The 14,407-nt window shown below is 43.1% G+C and overlaps 1 protein-coding gene across 1 annotated transcript in view; it reads right to left on the reverse strand.

Annotated features, from left to right (window-relative positions):
* Window positions 1-9,325: 9,325 nt before the first annotated feature.
* The window catches only part of CYYR1 (cysteine and tyrosine rich 1), a 55,566-nt gene continuing 50,484 nt past the window's right edge, over window positions 9,326-14,407 (reverse strand). The window contains exon 4 of the mRNA XM_050713635.1: window positions 9,326-11,924. Within this exon, the coding sequence (XP_050569592.1) occupies window positions 11,791-11,924 (134 nt within the window). The 3' untranslated portion in view covers window positions 9,326-11,790. The remainder of the gene's footprint in view (window positions 11,925-14,407) is intronic.

Genomic DNA, 14,407 nt, shown 5'->3' on the forward strand with positions numbered 1-14,407 from the left:
AAATCACACTCCCACGTCGCCACGCAGACTTAACCCAAAGTCTTGCTGGCACATTTCAATGAACAATGCTAGAAACACACTGTAATTGTTGACCTTGTATTCAATGCTTCCATGGGCAGAACTGAATATTTTGTCATGCTCGACAAAATTTCTAAGTTCAAGTCTTTACCCAGACCCTAACTAGATGAATAATTTTCTTCCTGAATTACACAGAGGCTAGCAAAGCATACATAAAGGAAACAATAAAAAAAATGCTATTTTGTGATTACATTGTCTCTAAGAAATATGAACTGTGAAAAAGAATTATGCTCAGTATCAATTATTCACACTTCCACCAAGTAACTGACACATCCTCAAGTTACGACTTCCATCCACACTGGCTATAAAATACCATTTTCACTATGATTGGAATGGCCGTTCCTGGCTGTCAATTAAAATATATATCATGTACCAGGCAATAGAAGGTGACAACATTGGGAAGAAATAACACTTGACAGCCACATGGGAAATACATAAGCAAGAGAAGACTGAAAATTACTGCAGATCTTTATCTACAGCTTCTTACTTTTAAACACTGACCTCCAAGATAAAAAGATCAGAAAGATTTATCTGCATTAGAAAATTTCCTTTAACTCCTGTTGTTCTATTTCTTTTTCACAACCAGGATGACTGAAATCTTTCTAAATTACAGAATCACAGAATCACAGAATCATCTAGGTTGGAAGAGACCTTCAAGATCATCTAGTCCAACCTCTGTCCTAACACTAACAAAACCTCCACTAAACCATATCACTAAGGACTACATCTAAACGTCTTTTAAAGACCTCCAGGGATGGCGACTCAACCACTTCCCTGGGCAGCCCATTCCAATGCCTAACAACCCTTTCAGTAAAGAAGTTCTTCCTAATATCCAACCTAAAACTCCCCTGGCACAACTTGAGCCCATTCCCCCTCGTCCTGTCACCAGGCACGTGGCAGAATAGACCAACCCCCACCTCTCTACAGCCTCCTTTAAGGTACCTATAGAGAGCGATGAGGTCTCCCCTGAGCCTCCCCTTCTCCAGGCTACACAACCCCAGCTCCCTCAGCCACTCCTCGTAAGACTTGTTCTCCAGACCCCACACCAGCCTTGTCGCCCTTCTCTGGACTCTCTCGAGCACCTCCATGTCCTTCTTGTAGCGCGGAGCCCAAAACTGAACACAGTACTCAAGGTGCGGCCTCACCAGAGCCGAGTACAGGGGGACAATCACTTCCCTAGACCTGCTGGCCACGCTGCTTCTTATACAAGCCAGGATGCTGTTGGCCTTCTTGGCCACCTGAGCACACTGCTGGCTCATCTTCAGCTGCCTATCAACCAGTATTCCCAGGTCCTTCTCGGCCAGGCAGCTTTCCAACCACTCATCTCCCAGCCTGTAGCTCTGCTTGGGGTTGTTGCGCCCCAGGTGGAGGACCCGGCACTTGGCCTTGTTGAACTTCATACAGTTGACCTCAGCCCATCGGTCCAGCCTATCCAGATCCTCCTGCAGAGCCTTCCTTCCCTCGGGCAGATCGACACACGCACCTAACTTGGTGTCATCTGCAAACTTACTGAGGGTGCACTCGATCCCCTCGTCCAGGTCATCGATAAAGATATTAAAGAGGACCGGCCCCAGCACTGAGCCCCGGGGGACTCCACTAGTAACCGGCCTCCAACTGGATTTGGCTCCATTCACCACGACTCTTTGGGCCCGGCCATCCAGCCAGTTTTTAACCCAACGAAGCGTACGCCAGTCCAAGCCATGAGCAGCCAGTTTCTTGAGGAGAATGTTGTGGGAAATGGTGTCAAAAGCCTTACTGAAGTCAAGGTAGACCACATCCACAGCCTTCCCCTCATCCACCAGGCACGTCACTTGGTCATAGAAGGAGATCAGGTTCGTCAAGCAGGACCTACCTTTCATAAACCCATGCTGACTGGGCCTGATCGCCTGGTTGCCCTTCAAGTGCCTCGTGACGACATTCAAGATAATCTGCTCCATGAGCTTCCCTGGCACTGATGTCAAACTAACAGGCCTATAGTTCCCCGGGTCTACCCTCCGGCCCTTCTTGTAGATGGGCGTCACATTTGCTAGCCACCAGTCGACTGGGACCTCTCCTGATAGCCAGGACTGCCAATAAATGATGGAAATTACAGATTGTATTAAGCATATTCTAAAGAAGCAGCAGCAAAGTCATTCTTACTACCCAGCATGAGAAATTTCCCTTAACAGAAATCTTTGGATGTCATTTTCCAGCTCAGAAAACATACTCAGAGTGCACTGGAACTAATTACCTCCAAGTGAGGAAGTCTTCAGGTGAAGTCCAGGGAAAATTTATCATTTTTTTTAGTTTTGCCCTTAGATTTAGTGGAATTGGCCTTTCATAAGAGTATGACATCTGTGTAGGAAGAATTTTTTTAGAAGCTGGAAATTTGAACAAAATATTCTCACTTCTCCTGTAGGCACCCAGATATGAAGAAGACTTACCCAAAGAAGCTATACTATCTCTCAAACGTTAGCAGTCTAGAGACTGCATAGTTGGCCAAGTAACAGTCTAACAGTACCCAAGACTGGGTGCAGAACATCACCCCTTGGAGATGCTCAGAGCCGCATCCATTCCCTCTCTCTGTGCTGTCACTGGCCTCTGCTGGTGGGCAGTGACTGGCAGAGCTACAGCCAAGGGCCAACCCCACTTTCTCACTCTTGAGGCATGGAAGAAGTGAATGGCAAAGACTTACTTGCCTTTTTCCATTGCTATGGTCAAAAATACCAGTTCATCAAACTGATATAAAATGCATAGCTGTATTTCCGGATGTAGATCCCACTTTGCTTAATCCACCTTCATCATGCATGCATGTCTTATGTGAGGGTCATGGTGAACAGGGCACAGGAAAATCAGACACTGTCTAGACCAGGAGAGTTACTCTGCTGCTGCAGACAGAACCAATGGCTGTTGTCCTATTTCATTTATGGGACTTCTCATCAGATACCTTGACTATCATGATCAAAACAACCCACAGATGGAAAAGTGCTTTAAAACTTCAGTGAATCTTGAGCTCCAACTAGTGGAATGCTTTGTTTTCCCTCGCTTCCCACAAGCCAAGATCTAAGATCCGAATGAAGCCCATTTATTATCCTTACTGGTATCAGAAGGATCACTGTCTAAGCTTACCAGTGAGTATATCAGGCTTAGAAAGGAAATTCTCTGCACTCATCAGCTAGAGAAAGAATGTATGTTGGGTTCCTACTCCTTTTTAAATGAATATGACACATGTAAGGGATAGGTAGGTCAGCCTTTAGGCTTTAAAGACAAGCATCAATAAACCTTCATATTTGTGTTGGGACTTTTCCAGAGTTATTGATTATCAAGTCAATCTTACCTTTCTGCAGGACTCCAATCCTTGAGACATAGTTTCACCTCTTTGCACCACATCGCTAGTCACAGCTTGTCCTCAATTTCACTCACTGAAGTTGGCCAGAAGTTATAATCAACAGTGAACACCAGCACCAAAAGTAAACATGGATTTTAATGTTAAGATTTTTTTTAATGAAAATAACTTTTCACTCTTGCCTCATTCTTTTTGCCAGCCTGACCATAACCCTCATTCCCTGTTTCCCTGCACCTCTTGGGGGGGAAGAGATAGAAGGGGGTGGATGGGGGGGGAAGATGTTTTTAGTTTGATTTTAGTTCTCACTGCTAGAGTCTGTTATTAGTAGGCAATAAATTACAATGATCTCCCTATATTGAGTCTGTTTTGCCCATGATTATAATTGGTAAGGAATCTCCCTGTCCTTATCTCAACCCATCAGCCTTTTTTCATCATTCTCCCCCTCTTCTTTTGAGGAGGGGAAATAAGAGAGCAGCGTGGTGGAGCTCAGCTACCCATCAGTACGAAACCACCACACATGCCCAGTAGGGAAGGCTTACCAAACTGCTCTATTTTGGTTGTAATTACATGGTGACAGCTGGTGGTAACTTTGTTTTACTCTACCAGCCTCTCAGTTGTGACAGGGACTCTTCATTCTTCTCCATATTCTCCAGTAGATTATGAAGATAGATATACAGCGATAGCCTAACTAGGACAGTGGTAAGTATCTTAAACATGGGTTCACAATTTGTCAGTAAGGAGACCAAAATTTATCACTCGGCTGGGTTGGTTTACCTCTCAGTTCATCACTTTATGCACAAATATATATGCTGATTTTCTAATCCTGAATCAGATCATTGATCCCCTGCCATTCACCTCAGAGGAAGAGCACCACCAAATGAGGAACAGCAGTGCAACACACATGTATTTATTTTCATTCCTAAATCTCAAGAATTTACCTGATTAGGTCTTGGCTGAGGCACATCAGTGGAGACTGCAGTACCACAGCACTTCTTTGATGAATGCCCACAAGAACCCTGCCTTGTTTTTTTTAAGCACAGAAATAATGATGATGATAATTGACAAGGGCAGCCTCAGATGATTTCATAAATTCTCATTATGCGAGATAGCAGCATCAGAAACAACCTTGTCTCTTAGCTGTCAATAAACGGCAGGTACCGTGGTATCCCTCCATGCCTTGGCAAGTAATCAACCACCCCAAGCCTATTATCATAACAAAGCAGCTCACTGCTATGACAGCCTGTCTCAAACAAGGGCCAGTCACAAGTATACAGGTTTAATCTGCATGTGTTATGCATATCCCATCGTACAAGCTATATAATCTGTAGTAGTCGATTTATTATTCAAGTTTCAGGGTATAATGAAATATACACTGAAGTTCTGAGTCCCACTACATGGGTTGACTGGATTCTCAGTCTTAGGTTAACATTTTGTGCAATTAAGCTCAGCCTAGTCACCAAGTTACCACAGGTATACATGAGATATCTAAAAATTAAGCCCAGAAGAGTATTATATATCATCATCAACAACAACAAATTAAAAACTTCCCAGTTGAGTGATTGTTCACAAGGATCCAGATAAAAAACAGAGGGCCACAGGTGCCAAAATCAGAGTGCAGCCCCAGGTAAGGTTTGGGTTTCACAGCCACGTGGATTGCTGAAGCACACCCTCCTCGTTAAAGGCAGCTGTACAAGAAAGGGACTGGATCCCTCTTCAGAAACCAGGAAGCATCCTGTCAACTGGATAGCTGGGGATACACAGAGCAAAAGGCATCTATCTTTCAGAGGTGAGCTAAACCTGAGGGCAGATGTGGGCGTGACTTCTTTTTCCACTGCCATTTACTCTCTCTAAATTTAATGACCATATTTAGATTTTGGGAAAACTGAGAAAGTGGAGGGCTAAAGCTTGGGCTGAGGGTGATCTCAGGATAGCTGGTGAACAGCTGGCATTCCTCCCCTGTGGAGGAGGTGATGTTTAAAACTGGGCTATGGATTACTCTTGTAGAGCCTGATCTTCCCACACTGAAGGTGGTAACACGGTGGGGGCAGGGGAGCGGTCTGGAAAATGTCTTCCTGCAATCAGTGTTCTTCAGAAAAGCTCTTTGGCAAGCGGCGGTAAAATAAGGACACAGCCCTGAGGGATCTTGAGGGAGCACGTAGAATAAGGACAGTGAGAGGAGTCACCGGTAAAAATACTGTAACAAGAAAAGACCGGGCAATTCGGATAAACCGGTGAAAGACAATACCGGTGTCCAGATAAATTTCTGTGAAGGAGGACTTTCTATCAATAGAATATGGCATTTATCGAGAGAAAGTGGGGGGATTGTTTCCTGGCCATGGAAAAGTGGCTTTGCCCATGTTACTGAAAACAAACATGTCTTAAATCTGTTGTGAAGGTTATGGACAAAGATAGCCAACTTTGCATTTATGCAAGAGTGCAAGAAACAACCACTGCCCTGAGCCCTCGCCCACACAGACATTTTCCTGCAAGTGAGCAGGCAGCTCAGGTAAAGACCGAGGCCTCCGGGAAGAGAGCACCAGCTCCCACTTCAGCCTCGCTCCTTCTGGCATCAGCTGCTTACCATCAGCTGCCCGAGCAGGTGGCCTGCCAGCTCGCCTCCTTAAGGAGACAGCTCCATATTACATGCTAGCAAAAAAAGAACACTTCAGAAACACCTCAGTCTTTGGCTTTCCTTTTGTTTCTCTTGGCTTTACTTTATTCTTAGTCATTGTTGTGATTGCAGTGGCATCCAAAGGCTGCCCTTTCCTAATCTCCACTAAAATACTAATCATGCACAGCATAACAAAACTAATTAATGTTTCCCTTTCCAGTACTGTGCAAATATTGAGCATCTAATCTTCACAGCAAACTGGACAGACCAACACCGCTTCTCTGGTTACTGACGCCAGCACCTTGAATAACATTATCCCCGAGTATGAGCTTCCTGAGATCTTTTATGGGCACTCCTCCTGGTTGCACGTCAGTTCCTTAGCACACTTCTTACTCATACCTCTCAGTCTTCCCACAGTGATAGCTACTGTCCATAGCAGTAGCAATCCATCCTCCACAGGTCACAGAAAAGCAAAATGTCTCGATCATGTTGTTTTTCCCTGTCTGTAAAATGAGGGACCGTCACCCCTTCTTCTTCTAGCCCTCCACTTCTTCATCTAGTTTGACTTCACACCAAACTCACTGCAGAGTGGGAGAGGTGTTTTTACAATAGATGTACTATAATCTACACTTGGACTGGTGTTCAGCTTTTTGGACCTCAGAGGTTGCTGCAATATAAAAACCGCCGCTGGACTGGATGTATCCATTGGAAAGTAGCAATTGGGACCACTTTGATAAAGGGTCCTGGTCATTATTTTCTCAAGGTGTTTCGCTGAGTGCTGCCATTTAAGTGAAACTGAAGAAATATATTCAATATATCTAAATTTTTTTACTGCAACTTCTGCCTCAAGGTGTTACACACTGCTATTGTCTGCTGTTAAATACCTGTTGTGTTTTATTCCAAGGTGACTAAAATATATATATATATATATATTTTTTTTTTTTCCCTAGTTACTAAAGCATTTGGTGAGCTTCCAGGATGAAAGTGAATACAGAAATGCAGAACATTTACCATTCAAGTAGATAGCCATCAGTGCTTTATGAACTATTCCATTACATCAAAAAAAATCATTGTGTCTTAACAAAGGGTCTTGAGAACATTTGCTTTAGATTGAAAGAATGTATTTTTACAGTACCAAGAACACTGTTAATATTGATCCAGGTGTTCTGTGGAGCAATCTAATCTTTTCATTGCGGAACTATTGAAAATCTGGTCTTGTACACCACTGATACTGCATCTTTCAAAGTTAGCAACAATGAAAAAGTAAATCCTTACATTAATTAAAAAGGGCTTACAATTGCATTAACGATCCTTTCATTGGAGTGTGTCGTTTAGGTAATGGCAGCCTAGCATATTAACTTCCCTTGCCTTGGCCTTGTAACTACTCCAACTGATTATTAACTAATTTGTAAAGTCTCCCAAATGGGGCATTAACTCTTAAATACATTTCTCCTGCTGTTTGTTACATATCCTAGAAAAAGTAGACTGTCAGAGAGAGAACTGTTTTGGAAGTAGCTTATTCTGAGGAAAAAAAAAAAAAAGGTTAACAAAATACCAAACACAAACACTAAGTTTGTGAAATGAATCATGGCTTGAAATATCCCCAATACATGATTATCTAAGATGCTACACACACACGTGTGTGTGTGTGTATATATATATATATATATATATATCTTTATATATATATTAATTTTTTTTTTCCACAAAAGAGGACTGGCATTGGAACATATGCAAGCATATGTGCTTTTGCAAGTACTTGTAACTCCTGCTACTTCTAGTCCATAACAACACTCATGCAACCAGGTAATCTTCTAACATGCTAAGCTATGAAACCCAGGAGAAAGGCTCATGGGACCAAATTCTGTACTCCTGATATTATAACCTTCCTTCTGCCTTCTCAATCCAGCCCAGAAATCATGAGCCAAAGGCAGAGCAACCTGAGAGCACAAGCCAGTCAGTATCATGTAGTCCAAGTAGTTGAATCACCCAAGGCAATGCTATATTCATTAACTAAATTAGTTATTCTGTCCACTGCCAAGTGAGAGAAGCAAAAGATCACTTTGGTATTTTTTTCTTATTTACAATAATTACTTACAATTGATGCTGCCTCATTTTGCTTGCATGGAGTACGGCTGTTGGGTCTTGATGTCCTCACTGCATTGAAAAGAGATCTACTTACGGTAAGACTAAAGTGTTTTTATTATGTATTATCTGCAGTGTAATGTTCTTTTGTATCTGTGCTGTTCATGCATGTTGGGTGGTGCACAGCCCTGCTCCAAAACATGGGAGTATGGGGACGTCTCTCTGTTGTGTTGGACCTGCAAGAGTGTGATGTGACTCCACGACTGCAGAGCTGGGCAGTCAGGCTGTGCCCAGGGAGCTGGCAGAAGGGTGGCTCTGGTTATCTCCAGAGGTCCCTTCCAACCTCAGCCACTCTGTGATTCCGTGATTCTGTGACATGATGCAGTGCAGGAGACTGAAATAAATCTTTATGACTAAGTAAAAACTCTTTGTACTAACCCACTCATCTGCAAGCTATTCATGTGAGACAGAATAAATGACTACTGGCCAGCAATATCCGAACTGCAGGAACTTTGAATACTGAGATGCTGAATAAATTACATGTTTCCACACAAAGAAAATAACACCTAAGGTATAACAACACTTCAACTTTTTCAACAGGATTCAACTTGAGTATTAGCAAGTGCTCCCATTTGTTTATGCAGTCTATGTTTACTATAAATTTCTCAAACTCCCTCCTCTTCTTTGGTTATTTCCTTACTTTTGAAGCAATCTTCACTTCTTTTTGAAAAGAGGCGACTTGGCACTACTTCTACCTGATTTGCTGGAAGGGCAGCTCCTGTATGTTTTCTCTTCTTAGCAAGGACAAGACATGTGGTGACCTTTGAGAAGTAAAATCATTGTCTGGTACGGCCCAATACATATGGGTCTGCAGAACATAAACTGGCATATTAAAGTCGACATCCTCACTAGTTTTTTCATATCAAACAAATAGCTCTCTATCACCACAAAATTCTCAAATTTCTATTTCTGTAATTTTCCCCTGGATTAAGCCATATATACATTCCAGTTACTTAGGTCACCATGACTTTTATGGAATATCATTAGAGGCAACATGCAATCTCAAAGCTGAAAAACAGAGGACTCCATTACCAAAGATTTTTAATTGTTCTCCTGAAATGCCTTTTTATTTAAGAATCTGCTTTGTAACTTGTTCTGACAAATGTCACAGGTGGAGAAATTCTTCCTCTAAGGAGAGATTTAGGATCATTTTCTTTCTCTGTATTTTTCAGGAGACTGGATTCATCAAATACAAACTACTCATTGATTGGTGTGTCCACATGCTCAGTACAAAGACATGAGATACACAAATGGGAGAAATGACAAATACTCATTATCTACAGGTAATTTTTTGGCACAGAAATATCATCCAATGTAATCAAGGGTAAAGTGCTGAGGTAGTAGCGTAGAACTTTGTAGAAGCAGGACTTCCCACACAGAACACCATGCTTATTTTGTTCTTCACACTGACCACCAGCTCAGATGGGAAGTTTGGCAGGCCCACCAGCACCCCTACAGATGGTTTTGAGAAGGGAGTGCCAAAACCCAGAAGGTTACAATTCACAGGAGGATTTCAACTGAGGAACATCCGTCTTAGGAGAGGTCATGTTAGCAGCAGAGATGTCACAGGACAAAGCCCAGAGAAGTAAGTGTAAAGATAACCTAGTTTAGGATTTGTCACCTCAGAACAGCAAAACAGAAATGAGAAGTGTAACTTTCCTTCCTTGGTGAAGGCTCCAAGCAACCAACAGCAACCAAAATCTGTAACACAGCTGTTTTCCTCTGACCGGGTTACAAATGCGTGGATAGCTAATAGGTCGGTGATTCAAGGCTCAGTTTGGCCAAGGGCCACAGCACAGATCTGAACCTAGAGTGGTCAGGTTCAGATCTAAGGTTCTAGTGCGGTTTTCAAGAGGGTAAGTTCAGTCGTCTTGGAAAGGATAAATACAATTACAAAATCTGAGCAAGAACAGTCAATAAGGTCTTGGATGCAAGAAAGCTTCTGAATAAGTTTTGTACTTGGAGTTAAAAGGTTGCTTGAGTTCTTCCCTGAATTAGGACTGAATGCCAAAAATTTCTCACTTAGTGGGTGACGAGAAAGTTTGTTATCTGGCTTCACAGAGATATGGATACCACCTTTTGCAAGCTGTTTTTCAGTTCATTAACACGCTGAAACATCTGAAAAAAAAGATGAGGGCTATACTGGAAAACATTTAAATACCTTCAGATCTCCAGGAATCAGTGGTAACCTGAAGCTTCTCCTCTGAAATGAACTTGATGCCACAGTTGTCCTGAACTGTCTTGAAGCAGGTGTTGTATTTTGTCACCTTCCAGTATTTTGACTGCACAGTTTTCCAACTGCCCAGCTACCCAACTCAAACTAAGTGAGTTCAACACTTCTAAATCCCTGAAGAGAACCATTGCCTTTTGGTTTGCATATAAAACCAGTCTTGTCATTGAAGGATGATGCTTTAGGATGAATGATGCTTTAGGTAACTGGATACTCTGTTCTGAAATAGCTGCTGCTGAATTACAGTTAGGCCAATAAGTATATGGAAGATTTTAAATCCTGAAGGTCTGTACTTTACATAGTAGAGATTAAATAATTTTGAACAGTATGCATGACAAATGCAGAAAATACTACTTGGTGACTTAGAGTTTTAGAACGCCCAGGACAACATTCAAAAGTAATCTGATGCTCACAGTCTCTCTTCTCATCTCTTTGCTTAGGCTGAATTTCATTACTACTGGAAAACACTATGACTTTTTTTTTTAATTTAAAAAAGGTCTTTACGCAATCCAATTGAAACACAGATCTATGATGTTTTAATAATTGATTTTTCTTCTCCCACTTGTGAGTTTTCCTGAATTATTTTTTTATTAAAAAAATCAAAGTATCATTTGGTCTTAAAAAAGGCATTGTGGCATTGTCCAATATATACAGTATCTAAGTCCAGGTAAAAGTTAATCAGCTATAAATTAGTGTAATTCCCATATAAAAATGCTCTTTATGTTTACATTTTAGGCCACAAACTAGTCTCAACTTGTTTAAAAGTAGGCACTTAAAACAGCTTGCACTTGGCCAAAAATAACATCCATCATTTTTTGGTTACTGAGTAACTCCCAACAGCATTTCTCTTTGTAATACACTTATCAGGTCAATATGCACAGCTGATCATCAGTTATTATCATCCTGAAGTAGAAACTCAAAATAGCTTCAGTCTTCCTTGTTCTTCCTTATTCCCCTTGTCTCACGGAAAGGTGTATCACATGTTTGAAGACCACAGTTGGAATTTTCTCCCAGAATAAGCCCCAGCAGCTGTCTCTTGTGCATTTGAAACAGACCTTGTTGAACCATTTGCAACATTTACATGTTCCTAAATGGGAAGACCGTGGCTCCCATGTGTTGTAACAGGCTGCAGCTGAGGCTAAACACTGGTATCAAGGGCTACTCATTAGGCACTGACTTGGAGGAACTTTGGTCACACATCGTTTAATCATGAAATGTGATGGTCCAGAGTGGACAGTATTTTTCTTTGTCCTGAGACACATCAACCCTCCTTGGTTATTTCATCATCTGATCAGGTGTGTTGATGCAGACCCCATCCTACTTGTCCCTGAGCCAAAAATATTTGTTCCAACAGTGCTGGCTGTTTCAACAGGTAGTTAATATCCAGGTGAAGCCGTGTAATTATTTCCCTGAATATCCAGGGTAAGGAGGGGGTGGGGGATACTGTATTGAAGTCTGTGGAGTTGGAGTGTATGGTGGAGGTAAATCAACTGGGTACTCCATTTCATATTCATAGCTGTACGGTGGTGGAGCCACTAAAAAGGGAGAAGGAAGAAGAAAGAGTTAAAAATTAATCTTTTTCATATGCAGGCCCCTAAGTATCTTCTTGTTGGCATTAAGATTTCCATAGAACAGATGTAAAGTCTCCTGACAACACACGTGCTTTTTTTTTCTTTTCAGACTGTTGCTATAAGTCACTTTATGTCAATGCCAACCCTTGCTTATTGCCCTTTCCTTTACTGCTTATCCCTATGCCCACAGACATGCCACAGACATGTTGTGCTGCTAACAGGGCTTGAGTGGCCATATGGCAAAAGATACCAGGGTGGTGTGGCAGAGAACTACACTTTTTCAGAGGAGAGAGGTTGGGTTTTCATCAGATCTATTCCCTTTCACCCCCTTCACCAGCAACACAGACTTATGTTATCTCAAAATGGTGGTGTAGCCAGGGCCTTCGCTGATCTCTACAGATAATCGGAACACCCTCTGGGTCCCCAGGAGATGTGTGCCATGCCATGCCATGCCATGCCATGCCAAACACAGTGGAAAGCTCCTTGCAGCACAGCAGTGTCACACCTGCTAGGGCAAATGCTGGACATCTTTCCAGGACGTTCCCAGGTCTCAGGCTGAGGAATAACAGAGCTTTCATCTTGTTCTCCCCAAAAGGGACACCTGAGGAGAGCCCTATGTTTGTAAACCAGGTCAGACATTTAGGAAAAAAAATAAAAAATATATATATATATACATATATAAAGAGGCAGCTGAAAAGCTTTTCTTCAATTACTTCTGCTAACCTCAGAGAAAGATTAATTCAGTGATCACAAAGACAGTAAATGTTGCAAAATTGTATGTATGGTAGGAACAGAAAGCCCCGTATCAAAACCCCATTACAGCAGTCTACAAATTTTAAGCTTGAGTCTGCCTCTTCTCAGTTCGTGTCACCATGGAGGCCTTTCTATTCCTTGCCTAGGTATCTCAAGCAGACTGGCATCAAAATAGCACTTTAATGGAGAGGAAACAGAAACCTGGGATGTTTGTGATGGAAGGAAGAGACTCGAGTCGTGGTATGGCAGGAAAAGCACTCGCTGCTCTCTGAAAACCTGGCTGCCACGGCGGCTGAGGCCAAAGGAAAGGCACCTCCTCACTTGCTGTTCCTCTCCAAAACTGGCAGCGGCAGGAGGACAAATCTTACAGCCAAAGCCGGGTCAGTCATCACTCCAGAAGTGTTCATGACAATGGGGAACACAGAAATCATTTCAGGGCTTGCCCTGTCCTCCAAAAAGTGCTGCTGCTGAGAGGAAGAACTGCTCAAACAAATATTTGGACCTGGAACAGGGAGCGTGCAGAGTCAAACTGCCTGGAGGTGGAGAGATAGGGGGTGAGTCATTGCAGGAGCCTGCTTGGGGAGGAAAAGGCTACAGCCCCAGAGCCTTCATTTTGCTGTTGTTTTTACAGCTTGCAGTCACTGTTAGATTCTAAAGAAGCTCTTCAGCAATTCATGGCTGAGAGTATTGCAGTTTTCTTTCATTACTCATCTCTCTATGCAAAACAATGTTGCTGTGATAAGGATGATTATAGCTGGGTTTAGTTTAACTGGAAAGTCAGAGGATGAGGGAGAGAACAGACACTAAGAGCAGTGAATGTGGCAGAGGAAGACAAGTACTGCATAGCTTGCCTGGAAGTATACTTAATGCACCTGGGGTTTGTGGCAACCTTTTCAACAGGAGGGAATATAAAGGCAGGGGATCTCTAAGAGTGGGATGGGGGGACATGCTCTGTGAAACGCCATTGCCCTTTATGACAGTGAACTCTCAGTTATCCCTAGGCAGTTGCTCCTGGATGTGTAATTAATCACATCACCAAAGCAGAGACATAGCTGCAATGCATAAACACCATTAATGCCGCTTCCAGGGGCCAGCTTTGCTCTTCAACAATGTGGCCATTTTCATCAGGTAGGGACCCCAGAAAAACAACCCCTGCAGCTTTGGTGCTCCTGTACCGCACTCCTAGAGTGCAGCGAGCTGACAGGTGCAGTGCAGAGAGCAGATCTGCACAGAGCTAGCTCAGGTACCACCAGACATATTAGCTCCTGCTCACGATGGGCACAGCTACGCTACAGCAGAAGTATAAGGGGTCCCTAGTGCCCCTTGGGGTGCCCCAGGACCCTGGCTCGGTGCCTCCCCTGGTGCTGCCCTGCACCTGAAAAACCATTATGGCAAAATGGCATATGGCATGCTGGGCCTCCCATTGTGCAGGACGATGAAAGGGAGCTGACTGCACGCGACCCAGTGCAACTACAAGAACCAGAGCACAAAGGAAAACCAACCGATCTGTCACTGGAGAGCCTCTGGCACGTGCAGAGAGCCGGTCCCGCACAGCGCAGCGAGGCCTGGACATGATGCTGCGGGCACTGGCCGCCGTGCAGCCATGCTGATGATCTGGTGCCCGGCCAGATCTCGTTAGCCCACAGAGGAGCAGAATAAATGAGCCTGGGCGGAGAGCTGCACTAATGAGCCCT

This window comes from Cygnus atratus, chromosome 1 (assembly GCF_013377495.2).
Source record: "Cygnus atratus isolate AKBS03 ecotype Queensland, Australia chromosome 1, CAtr_DNAZoo_HiC_assembly, whole genome shotgun sequence".
Classification (NCBI taxonomy): Eukaryota; Metazoa; Chordata; class Aves; order Anseriformes; family Anatidae; genus Cygnus; species Cygnus atratus.